This window comes from Oncorhynchus masou, chromosome 30 (assembly GCF_036934945.1).
Source record: "Oncorhynchus masou masou isolate Uvic2021 chromosome 30, UVic_Omas_1.1, whole genome shotgun sequence".
NCBI lineage: Eukaryota > Metazoa > Chordata > Actinopteri > Salmoniformes > Salmonidae > Oncorhynchus > Oncorhynchus masou.
The window spans coordinates 10,350,278-10,363,555 of NC_088241.1; the positions used below are offsets into that span (position 1 = coordinate 10,350,278).

Here is a 13,278-nt window from a genome sequence, read left to right on the forward strand (position 1 = left end):
ACACATGTTTCCACCACTGTTGTATTTCGCGCGCAATTGCATGCAGCAGGTGTCAAGGACGACATCGATCCACTCATTGAGGATAGTGACAACGTTGAGGTAGAAATGGCTGAATCGATGCTCATCTTGAGAATGTGTTCCATAATATTGGTCCTTGGTTTTTCAGGTAAGAATACAATATCCTAAACACTTCTTCAAGGCTTGAATATTTCTATAAATAACCATATTAATTAGGCCTACTTTTATATTTGTTGGAAGTTGGACTATTTTTTGTTTTTAATTGTATTTATTCGATTATTTATTTGTTTATTTGTTCATTAGTTGTCTATATGGATTTGCCTACAATTTAAATAATGTTGACATATATAGACAAAAAATGTCACTGTTGGAGTTAATTTCTTTGAATATGTGGTATTTATGCTTCAGCGTAATTACTTTCTTCATTAAAACCCTTGGCAGCAATTTAATTTATCCATATACAATATATTAATATATATATATCAAAAATTTGTATATCAGAGCTGGTATAGCTTATATCTGATGATCTATCACTGCTACAAATGTAGGATCTTAATTTGATCAACCTGATGCAGGAGAACTTTCCTGTGATGTAGGACATTTAAAACTTGGTGTTTGTTTAAAAAAGCTTCTGAAGTTTGTATTTTCCACTTTGAAATTTCAGACTTGATTTCCCTTAAGATACATTTATCAACCCCCACAAAAATGTAAATTCATTATAATCCACATAATAATGCACATTTCTTGTTGCTGCAGGATTATTTTCCTGCTCTAGCAAACTGGCTCAAATTAAGATCCTACATCTGTATGGTTCTGTCACGCCCTGGTCGAAGTATTTTGTGTTTGTCTTCGTTTATTTGGTCAGGCCAGGGTGTGGCATGGGTTTTTGTATGTGATGTGTTTGTATCGGGATTGTAGCTTAGTGGGAGGTTCTAGTTAAGTCTATGGTTGTCTGAAGTGGTTCTCAATCAGAGGCAGGTGTTTATTGTTGTCTCTGATTGGGAACCATATTTAGGCAGCCAGATTCTTTGAGTGTTTCGTGGGTGATTGTCCTTAGTGTCCTAATGTCCTTGTTCTGTGTTAGTTTACACAAGTATAGGCTGTTTCGGTTTTTGTTATGTTCATTACGTTTATTGTTTTGTAGTGTTTGTGTTTAGTGTGTTTGTCATTAAACATGAATCGTAATCTACACGTCGCATTTTGGTCCGCTTCTCCTTCACCAGAGGAAAACCGTAACAGGTTCTCCTCATAGGGAACATGGTTCACAGTTTGTGTTCTGTCATGAGATGCACTGAACTTGTTTGTCTTACTTGTCATTGACATGTTTTTTAATCTTATCTAAAGGATTCAGAGCTAACTAAAGTGAACATTTTCCTTGCCAATTTTCCCTACATGTACAATATATAGCTCTTTCAACACATTCCACATATACATGAATGTGGTACTACAACTATACAGTATCCCGAATGCTAGGACATAGGAGAGAATACTGAGTTTGGTCATCTCATATGTTAAAAAAATAGAATAAAGAGAGAGAATAAAAATCTATCTCTACTGAGTTTCATCAGTGTGAGGTGTACCCAGAGCAATGTCCAAGCTCATCTGTTCCTGGGGCTGAATTGTAATAGGAGATACATGCTTTCTGAATCCATCCCAGCCCATCATTTGGCAGTGCTCTTTAAAATGTCGAAAAAGAGATGCCAACTAACTACTTTTATTATAATTCCACGACATCCAAAGTCAACCTAAATAACCTAAATAACCCAGCTGTGATTAAGGCTATATCTTCCCTCTACTGTAATTTAGTTTTGGCTCCAAGAGCCCCCCGACCTTGTTTTCCACCCAAATTGATGATAGGGGAAAGGAAAGCAAATGGTTGGAAATCTATCCAACCATTTCACTTTTCAGTGGCCAACAGACAAAGGACAGAAAGAAAATAAGTTATGAGGGGAAGGAGATGTGGCCATATAAGAGAATTGGGGCGCAGACATAGAGCCTGTCTCATCCACAGCCATAGAGCCTGTCTCATCCACAGCCATAGAGCCTGTCTCATCCACAGCCATAGAGCCTGTCTCATCCACAGACATAGAGCCTGTCTCAGCCACAGCCATAGAGCCTGTCTCAGCCACAGCCATAGAGCCTGTCTCCGCCACAGCCATAGAGCCTGTCTCAGCCACAGACATAGAGCCTGTCTCATCCACAGACATAGAGCCTGTCTCAGCCACAGCCATAGAGCCTGTCTCAGCCACAGCCATAGAGCCTGTCTCCGCCACAGCCATAGAGCCTGTCTCAGCCACAGACATAGAGCCTGTCTCATCCACAGACATAGAGCCTGTCTCGTCCACAGCCATAGAGCCTGTCTCAGCCACAGACATAGAGCCTGTCTCAGCCACAGCCATAGAGCCTGTCTCAGCCACAGACATAGAGCCTGTCTCAGCCACAGACATAGAGCCTGTCTCAGCCACAGACATAGAGCCTGTCTCATCCACAGACATAGAGCCTGTCTCATCCACAGCCATAGAGCCTGTCTCAGCCACAGACATAGAGCCTGTCTCAGCCACAGCCATAGAGCCTGTCTCAGCCACAGCCATAGAGCCTGTCTCAGCCACAGACATAGAGCCTGTCTCAGCCACAGACATAGAGCCTGTCTCAGCCACAGACATAGAGCCTGTCTCAGCCACAGACATAGAGCCTGTCTCAGCCACAGACATAGAGCCTGTCTCAGCCACAGACATAGAGCCTGTCTCAGCCACAGACATAGAGCCTGTCTCAGCCACAGACATAGAGCCTGTCTCAGCCACAGACATAGAGCCTGTCTCATCCACAGCCATAGAGCCTGTCTCATCCACAGCCATAGAGCCTGTCTCATCCACAGCCATAGAGCCTGTCTCAGCCACAGACATAGAGCCTGTCTCATCCACAGACATAGAGCCTGTCTCATCCACAGCCATAGAGCCTGTCTCAGCCACAGACATAGAGCCTGTCTCAGCCACAGACATAGAGCCTGTCTCAGCCACAGACATAGAGCCTGTCTCATCCACAGCCATAGAGCCTGTCTCATCCACAGCCATAGAGCCTGTCTCATCCACAGCCATAGAGCCTGTCTCATCCACAGCCATAGAGCCTGTCTCAGCCACAGACATAGAGCCTGTCTCAGCCACAGACATAGAGCCTGTCTCATCCACAGCCATAGAGCCTGTCTCAGCCACAGACATAGAGCCTGTCTCAGCCACAGACATAGAGCCTGTCTCATCCACAGCCATAGAGCCTGTCTCAGCCACAGCCATAGAGCCTGTCTCAGCCACAGCCATAGAGCCTGTCTCAGCCACAGACATAGAGCCTGTCTCATCCACAGCCATAGAGCCTGTCTCATCCACAGACATAGAGCCTGTCTCAGCCACAGCCATAGAGCCATTCTCAGCCACAGCCATGCAGCCTGTCTCAGCCACAGACATAGAGCCTGTCTCAGCCACAGACATAGAGCCTGTCTCAGCCACAGACATAGAGCCTGTCTCAGCCACAGCCATGCAGCCTGTCTCTGCCTCAGTACAGGAAGGAATAGTGTGCTGCTCAGGAAGCCCAGCACTACCAAGTTCCCTGCTGGTCTTTTCCTGGTCGCCAGTCAGCGTGCTGCAATTAGTTCCTAGGAGCCTATTTATTAGGCCTAACTTACTATCTCCAGTAAAAGAGTAGGACAATACGGTACACACATGCTCTGTCTGATGGCTGATGGCAGTCTGCAGGGCTTCAGCGTTGACATGAGCAATTGAGCCCTCTCTCCTTCTGCAGGTGTCCCAGGTCAAATCAATCAACTGATCTCTCTTGCAAATGTATAGTGTTGATGAGTGCATCGTCACAGTTTAGCTGAGATACAGTGTAGAACATACACGACAGGTGTGATTTGGTGGTATTTGATTAATCACACTAATGTATTTATTCTTAGTCAATTCGATAGGCAGGCCCAAATGTTTGGCTCTAGGTTCTCCATTTCAATAGTTATTCCAGAATATAGAAGTTTCAAGTGGTGTTACTGTTAGGTGCCTGAAAGGTTGTTCTAATATTGCTCTTCTTCACTGTGTCAGAGGCCAAAATGGAAATCATCACCAGCAAACCAGATGTGTTGCTGGGTGAGAATGCCATGCTCCTCTGCAAAGGTTGGTACAATGTCCTGGCATTTCCATAAGAGCAACATCTTACCATGGTTGAACAAATACAATATAATGCAGAAAATGTAAAGGGTAGAGTGTCTTCTGCATATTGAAGTACACTGGCATATGCAGTTTATGAATGTATATATCCTTAACTAAATATTAATATATGATTCACACAATTACACATAAACCCTCTTAGCTGGTGGGGAAGGAGACATCACCTGGCAGAAAGATGGAGAGGATACTGAAGATGACCAGGTTGAGAAAGTGGATGAAACATCGTCAAAACTGTTCATCAGGAATGCCAAGATAGAGGATGCAGGACGGTACACATGCCTCTGTGAATTTGACACAGGCCACAGAGATGATGTATCTTATGCCATCTTTGTCTACGGTAAGATGTTTAAAGTAAAACTTTTCACCTGGATAATATGACCAAGAGTCAGTGTTGAAGGGTATTTCTCGTATTGTTTGAGTATTGAGCTAATTAGTGTTGTCTTGTAAGATCAAAGACACCACATAGCTCATATCCCTGTCACACACACACACACGTTTGTTTAAGTATCCTTGTTTTCCCTGACCCCTAACCCTAACCCTTAACCCTAACCTTAACCCCAAACCCCCAACTCAATTCCTAACCCTAAACCCTAACCCTAATTCTAACCCTAACCCGAAACCTAACCCCTAAGCCTAAAATAGCCTTTTTCCTTGTGGGGAACGGTGAAATGTTCCTTAATCCTAACCTTAACCCCAACCTCAAACCCCCAACCCAACTCCTAACCCCAACCCATAACCCTATTTCTAACCCTAAACCCTAAGCCTGAAAAATCATTTTTCCTTGTGGGGACCGGTGAAATTTTCCTTGAGGATAGGAAAAACAAACACACACACACAATGACACTTTCACACTCTCCATCCCTCTCTCAATTCACCCAGAGCCGCCATCCTTTGGGCAAACACCGACCAACCATGAGTTCCTGGAGGGTCAAGATGTGGTCATCACCTGCATGGTCACTGGCAAGCCGGCGGTGGAAGTCAACTGGGAGAGGGACCATGAGAAACTGCACTCTGACGGTAGCAGGGGTACCCTCGCTTCTGATTGTTCATGTGGTATGGGGGTCTCTTAGCTTCCCAGCTCCTCACACTAACTGCTGCCTGCCTGCCTGTGACCGACGGAGAGGTGGCGGTGGTGAACACGCGGTTGAGGGGCAGAAGGGGTCACGTAGCTCATAGGCTAATCCGAATTGCCATCAAATCGAGGGATGTTTTCCAGACTCTTCCCCCGGGAAACATCTGATTCAATCTGTCTTCTTTTTCCAGAGGGACAAAACACACTGAAAATAACCATCATACAATCCCTGACCCTGCTTCATGTACACGTCACCATTGACAACCTTAGAGAGCGTGATTGCTTTTTGAAGCTTGGTTATATTGATGATTAAGCAGACAGAACGTGTTCCTGACGCTGATCTTTCTTTTCCCTGTTGCTGTCTTTTGCTCCCAGCAGGTCGGATCATAAGATTGAAAGACAACTCCCTACAGATCAACAACATCAGCAGGAAGGATCGCGGATCATATACCTGTGAGGCTAAAATCAAGGACCGGCCCATTTTCAAAAAGCACGTCATCTCCATCTTCGTCAATGGTGGGGTTACTCAAAGTAAAGGAGGGAATAAGGGATATTTTAGGATCTTTATTTCGTACAAACTCTGTATAGACCAGAGGATTAGGTGTGTGTTGTTGTTGACTATAATAAATAATGTCTCCTCTGACCCTCCTGCTGTAGTTCCTCCGACAGTGAAGATCCATGAGGAGGTGAAGAAAGTCATGGCCGGACCAGAGACCAATGTCTCCCTCAGCTGCCTGGTCGAGGGAGTCCCCCAACCGAACATCATCTGGACAATGTGAGAGAGTGTGAGTGTGTGTGGGCATGTGTGTGTGTGGGCGTGTGTGTGTGTGTGTGTGCTTCCTTGCACTGATGTGCATGTGTGTAAAGCCAGAGTTTCCTGCTTGAAACCTTTTGCAGTAACACAGAGAGTGTTACGTACACCTCTTGGAGGAGGGAACGCAACACCCTGCTACACTCAACTCCCAGTGGAGTGAATGAGGTATGTAATTGTAGATGCGGGTAAGGATGACAGAGGCAGAGAATATTACCGTTTACAGGGAATTTATTTCCTTAACACGGTAATGTGTAAAAATCCTCTAAGAGGGGGGGATCCAAAATTTGATGACGGGGCACCCATCTACGCTCCTCTGGCCCGTATCCCTCCCAGTCCACCAAATACTGCCACCCGTGGCCCTGACGGCGCACATCCAACAGCCGCCGGACCGTATCGGCAGGATGGTTATCGATCAGACGAGGGGGTGGAGGAGCAACTGCAGGAGGGAACAAAGGACTGGAGCAGACTGGTTGATTAGTGACACATGAAAGGTGGGGTGAATCTTGAGAGAGTCAGGGAGTTTAAGATGGACAGCAGAGGGGTTTATGACATGATCAATCTCGTAGGGACCAATGAATCGGGGAGCTAGTTTCTTCGACACCACTTTAAGAGGCAAGTCCTTCAAAGAAAGCCATACCCTTTGGCCTGGAGTGTAGACTGGAGCCGCAGCACGATGGTGGAGTCACGAAGAAGGGCAGCCCGGGCCCTCCTCCAAGTGCGATGACAGCGGCGCATGTGGTCCTGGACTGAGGGCACCGCTACCTCAACCTCCTGATCAGGGAACAAGGGAGATTGGTAACCCAGAGCACACTCAAATGGAGACATACCTGATGAGGCGTTGATGAGGGTGTTGTGGGCATATTCCACCCAGGGTAGCTGGGCACTCCAGGAGGAAGGGTTAGTTGACGTAACACAGCGTATAGCAGTTTCCAACTCCTGGTTGGCCTGCTCAGTCTGACCGTTGGTCTGGGGGTGATAACCAGATGAAAGGCTGACCTTACTGCCCAGAGCTGTGCAGAAGGCTCTCCAAACCTGGGAAGTGAACTGGGGACCTCTGTCAGAAACAATGTTGCTAGGGATGCCATGCAGTCGTAAAACATGGGAAACCAGCAGCTTGGAAAGGGGAATGAAGTGAGCTGCTTTAGAAAATCGGTCAATAATAGTGAGGATGACTGAGTTACCATTAGATGGGGGAAGCCCAGTGACGAAGTCCAACGCTATGTGTGACCAGGGTCAACTAGGTATGGGAAGAGGACGAAGAAGACCAGATGTAGGTTTGGTGGAGGTTTTATTCCAGGCACAGACTGTACAGGCTGATATGAATTCCCGAGTGTCTCTCTCCATGGTGGGCCACCAGAATCGCTGACGCAGGAAGGCGATAGTTTGGTTCATGCCAGGGTGACAGGTGAGGTGAGTAGAATGGTACAAACAGATCCGTACAAGGGCTGTTTCTAGGATCAGGCTGGTTTAGCTGAGCCTGACGAACATGGGACTCAATCTCCCAGGGACTGCAGCAACGATGCAGGAGGATGGCATGATGGTCTCAGGCTCTGAACTTTTCTTGTCTGTGGTGAACTGATGAGAGAGAGCATCAGGCTTAGTATTCTTAGATCCAGGGCGATAAATGAGTTTGAAGTTGAAACTTCCAAAAAATAATGCCCATCTGGCCTGCCGAGAGTTGAGACGTTTGGCGGTCTGGATTTTTATGATCACACATAAAAGGGAAGAACTGAACCCTTTAACAACCAAGAGTTCCCGGTTGCCAACATCAAAATTTCTCTCTGCCGGTGAGAGCTTGCGGGAAAAGAAGGCACAAGGATGGAGTTTCTGATCCACGGGAGAACGTTGTGACAGAAGTGCACCTACCCCAGAGTTGGAAGCGTCCACCTCGTGGACAAACTGGAGTTCTGGGTCTGGCTGGGTCAGGATTGGAGCAGAAGTGAAGCGGTACTTGAGTTTCTGGAAAGCTGCCTCTGCCTCAGGGAACCAGTGGAATGTAGTGGAGGTTGAGGTGAGAGCGGTGTGAGGAGCTGCCAAACGACTGTACTCACGGATTAATCGTCTATAAAAATTGGCAAACCCCAGAAAACGCTGTAACTGCTTCAGATTCGTGGGCACAGGCCACTCTGTGACTGCCCTAACCTTGGCAGGGTTAATTCGTAGCTCACCTTGAGCAATAATGTAACCTAAGAAGGACACTGAGGAAACATGAAACTCACATTTCTCAGCCTTGACAAATTGCTTATTCTCCAATAGCCTTTGGAGAACTTGGTGGACGTGTTGCTTGTGAGCCTCCATGTCCTTTGAAAAAATAAGAATGTCATCCACGTAGACAAAAACAAAACACCCAATGACATCCCTCAGGACATCATTCACCAGGCCCTGAAAAACAGCCGGGGTGTTAGTGAGACTAAAAGGCATAACAAGATACTCAAAACGTCCAAGTGGTGTGTTGAAAGCCGATTTCCACTCGTCTCCCTCTCTGATGCAGACAAGGTGGTAGGCATTCCAGAGGTCCAGTTTAGTAAATACTGTGGCACCATGGAGGGGACAAAAGCAGAACTGATGAATGGCAAGGGATACTTATTCCTGACGGTGATGCTATTCAACCCACGGAAGTCTATGCATGGCCTCAGTGATTCGTCCTTCTTCTTGACGAAGAAAAATCCAGCTCCCACCGGAGAGGAAGAAGGCCTGACATGTCCGACAGCCAGGGATTCCTGGATGTATTCCTCCATGGCTTCTTGCTCGGGGCGAGAGAGGTTAAACAACCTGCTACTAGGAAGAGGAGCTCCAGGCTGAAGCTCGATAGTACAATAGTTAGGCCTAGGAAGAGGAGCTCCAGGCTGAAGCTCGATAGTACAATAGTTAGGCCGATGAGGTGGCAGGGATGGGGTGTGTTGCTTGCTGAGTACAGGAGCTAGACCATGATATTCTGGAGGTACAGAAGACAGGTCTGGGGGTTCTGGAATGGATTGGGGTGCAGACAAGTCAGGAGAAAGGGCAGAATGTAGACAATTAGAATGGCAAAATGTACTTCAATTAATAACCCTTCCGGTAGACCAGTCAATCTGTGGGTTGTGTAGCTTTAACCATGGATGGCCCAGAACCAGAGGTGAGTGAGCACAGTCGATAATATGGAAACTGACCTTTTCCTGGTGATTGCCAGAAACTGTTTAACAACCCCTTGGTCCAGAAAACTATCGTCGCGCCTGAATCAATGAGAGCAGGCAGAGGAAAAGCCTGACTCTGCCACACAAGGTTGGCCTCAAGCAGGGGTCTGGGAGATGATGGGCAGGCAATTTGGCTAAACAGTATATCCCCCACTACTGCTGAGCCCTCTCTTTTGCTGGACACCGGGTACAAGTGGAGACCAGGTGGCCAACCTGACCCCAATACAGACAGCTCCTAGTACTGATACATCGCTGCCTCTCCTCTGGAGATAGAAGAGTCGTGCCGAGCTGCATGGATTCAGGATTGGAACCTGCCTGGTGATGTGATGCAGTGGGAGAAATTGAGCAAGACAACGAAGCAGACGTTATGGGACTTCCAACCCTGCCTCCCCTCTACCTCCGACGCTCACAGAGACGGTTGTCAATGCGGATAGTGAGAGAAATGAGTTTGTCCAGTCCATCAGGCTCCTCTCTGGATACCAACTCATCCTTGAGGGTCTAAGTGAGTGCGTTCCGGAATGCTCCCTGAAGGGCCATTCCAGCCGCTCTCTGCGGCGAGGGTGCGGAACTCACATGCCATCTCAGCCACACTCTGAGAACCTTGACGAAGGGACAGAAGTTGTTTAGCAGCATCCCTTCCACAGACTGGGTGGTCGGAGACCTTCCTCATCTCCTCTGGAAATCCACTGTAGAAAAAGCAAATAGATGACTGTCTCTTCCAAACCGCAGTGGCCCAGGAGAGCGCTGCTCCCCGAAGGCATCCAATCAAAAAATAAATATTGCCGCGTTCACTGGCATAAGAGTAGGGCTGTTGCTCAAACACTATAGAAGGCTCTGCAATGCCCAAGATTGCCATCATAACGCTCAGGAGTCGGAACAAAAGGCTCTCGGAGTGGAGCAGAGGAACTGGAGACCGGTTGTGATTTCTGGACGGAGGTTCGGACCTGTAATTCAGATAAGCTCCGTGAAAACTCCTTAAAGTTCTCCAGCAGGGTCTTTAGTGCTTGGTCGTGTTGATCCAGTAGGGTGCATTGACCAACAAGAATTTGGTGAAGCGTTGAGGAGTCTGCTGTGTTCAGCATTGGCCAGATCGTACTGTTACTATGAGTGAAGGGGGGGACCCAAGATTGGACTCTGGCTGGAACCAATGCTAAGAAAGTTAAAGAGTCCCCTCTCCTACCTTACCTGCCTACCCACTGCTTACGTTACGATGAGCGAAGGGGGAAACCCAAGAGTGGACTCAGCAGAGGAAACCGAGATGAATGTACAAAATGTTTATTGAACACAGCCAATGGGGAGTGCAGAACCGGGACAGCTCAAATGAGTGGCAATAACCAGGGGTGTAGAGTGAGGTTGTAGTTGGCAGCATGGAACTCGGGAACAAGTCCAGAGGGGAATCCAAGGTGATGGTGGTGAGTAATATCCAGAGCAGGTGGTGAAATGAGGAACAGGAGACAGGAGCCGGAGACAGAGCAGTATGATCAGAGATTACGACCTGGAAGCGTGGAGATGGCAGAAATTAGTTTAAGTAGAAGTCTTGATTATGGGACGATATGCAGCTGGTGGGGATTTGCTCTGACTCCAGCACACCTGTCTCCAACCACACAATCACATGAGAGCGAGAGAGAGAGAGAGAGAGAGAGAAAAAAACAGGGGGAGAACTGAAGGTTATGACACCACCAGATGGACACCAGAGGGCGTAGTGGGAGCAGATGTGACAACTTACCTAACCTTTTAGCACCTCCTGGCGTGCTAACCAAAATACAAGGGGTGGTCCGCTCAGGTCTTACCTAGTGTGCATAGACAGTAAATACTACAGGTTATGTATGCCCACAGGCCTCTTGCCAAAGCACTCCCAAGGTGCCCCCCCCCCGTCGAGAGGTTGGTAAGTTGGAAAGTTGGTAATTAAAAACAGCTGTTTCCCCTGTCGAGAGGGAGTGTACAGAGCTCCAATCATCGATGGGGCCGACCGATCAGCTGCTTAGAATCCAGGAAGCAATTTCCTGAAATACACACATACAAACACATACAGACCCAAAACACAGAAACTGGGGAATGTAACAGAGAGCGAGAGAGAGCAAGAGAGAGAGAGAGAGAGAGAGAGAGAGAGAGAGAGAGAAAAAAAACTAGTGTGTATTGGAAATTGTATGTTTGGGTGAAGGCCTCCAGTGTGTCTATATTTATGTGGTAATTTATGTCTCAGTGCACCGCTAATATGGCGTGCCATCCTGTCGGTGTGGTTGACTGTGTGTCTCTCTTCCTGTCTGCTTCCTTATCAGCAGTGTGCTAATGTTCTGTAGCACCAGGCCTCACTTCTGTCTGTCTGTCTGTTGGCACTTCCCTCCTCAGCCCAGACTCTTCAGATGAGTCCCGCTACAAGTACAACTCAGACAAGAGCGAGCTGATTATCTCGTCCGTTGTCAGGAGCGACTACGGAGAGTACATCTGCACGGCCAAGAATAAGATCGCAGAGAGCAGTGCCATGATCATGCTGGATGTCTCAGGTGTGGTTTGTTAGAGAACATCAGGAAACACACTCCTCCAGGAAACAAACAGCTGTAGCTTTGTAAGACCAAGCTTTCTCCAAAATAACAGGATTTGAATACTTCCTTCCAGATGTTTATGTTCCTGATATACAGAGATATCATGGAGAATTTGATTCTGTGTAAGCAACCATTTTCTGTCAGACAGTCTAGTGAGCCTGAGCCAACAGAAGCTGTCTCAGAAAACAATTCAAACAATTCCCATTCAAACCCATTACCCGTGTAACATTTTCAACCAGGGAAAAGTAGCAGTTTGTGTCTCCCATCAGATAATTTTAAAAAAATGTAATCTTCAGGTGTTTTCAGAAAGATTAATGAACAGAGTGGGTACCTTTGAAGAAAATGGGGAAGGTTTATGCTTTTTCAATTTCAGCCAAGTTGAAGGTTTAGTAAAAAGAAATAAAACAAATCTAGTTCTGGGGGCCATGTCATTTGTAATTGATGGAATTCCAATATTTCTTAGTGTTTTAAAATTAGTTGCTTAGAAGGCTATATGTCGATGTGTGCCTGATGCCACCCCTCATCTCTGATTCTCCACTGGTCACACAATATCAGGTGTGCCTATAGGCTATTTAGTGTGGTCTCAATCAAATTACCCATAGCCTATAGGCTATGAAATGCAGGCTTGCAGAAGCACAGAGCAAAGTTATATTTCCAAGATAGCTGCTGGGATGGTGTAAATAAAACTAGACTGCATTACACACTGTAATGGATATTCCAACCCTGAGCTCTGGCCTGCTCTGCTCTTGCTGATCAAAACCTTTTTGTGTACTGCTTAACCAATGGCTGTGCTGTGTAGGCCTAAGGTGGCAGTTCAGGGGGAGAGTCAAAGTTGTTGAGTTGGCCTTGCGTGTAGTCCAGCCTGTAGACTAGGTCAAAATAAGCCATATTTGAGTAACTTACGTTGTGGTGCTAAAACTTGAAGCAGGAGCTGCGGTACAATCGAAAATGGACAGCTTATGGTGCTGGGAGTAGGCACAGTCTTCATTTTAATTAGACTTTACTAACAACAAGAGGGCTTTGTGTTGGAGCATATTTCTTCCTATTTAAGAAATAGGTAGGCCTACCTGTTTGACAGACAGAATAGGCTGCTATATCCATATATGTGTCAGTCAATTCCTCCACCCACCATGTACTCTTTAAACAGCCTACCTCCATGTCAGTGAAAGGCTGTTAAGTTAAAACCAAGATTCAAATTGAGGGGGTAAGAGAGAGTATGCCCTAAGTCTACCTTTTATTAAAGAAAATGGCAAAAATCACAGGCCTACCCCTTGTTAGCTTAAGATTTTGAAGAAAATAAAACGGATCCTATTATGTAAAGGGATCTACACTAAATGTACAAAACACCTCCTATTTTGATGACATAGACTGACCAGGTTAATCCAGGTGAACACTATGATCCCTTATTGATGTCACCTGTTATTCAATCAGTGTAGATGAAGGGGAGAAT

General features: G+C 46.5%; 1 protein-coding gene across 9 annotated transcripts in view; it reads left to right on the forward strand.

Annotated features, from left to right (window-relative positions):
• The window catches only part of LOC135522038 (neural cell adhesion molecule 1-like), a 21,823-nt gene continuing 8,545 nt past the window's right edge, over window positions 1-13,278 (forward strand). The window contains exons 1-7 of one of the 9 annotated variants that reach the window (XM_064947934.1): window positions 1-166; window positions 4,101-4,172; window positions 4,369-4,563; window positions 5,106-5,279; window positions 5,677-5,829; window positions 5,956-6,073; window positions 11,635-11,789. In XM_064947934.1, coding sequence (XP_064804006.1) covers window positions 106-166; window positions 4,101-4,172; window positions 4,369-4,563; window positions 5,106-5,279; window positions 5,677-5,829; window positions 5,956-6,073; window positions 11,635-11,789 — 928 coding nt within the window. In that variant the 5' untranslated portion in view covers window positions 1-105. Of the gene's footprint in view, window positions 167-4,100; window positions 4,173-4,368; window positions 4,564-5,105; window positions 5,280-5,673; window positions 5,830-5,955; window positions 6,074-11,634; window positions 11,790-13,278 lie in introns of all 9 variants that reach the window. The other 8 variants (XM_064947936.1, XM_064947937.1, XM_064947938.1 and 5 more) reach the window with 8 other exon arrangements.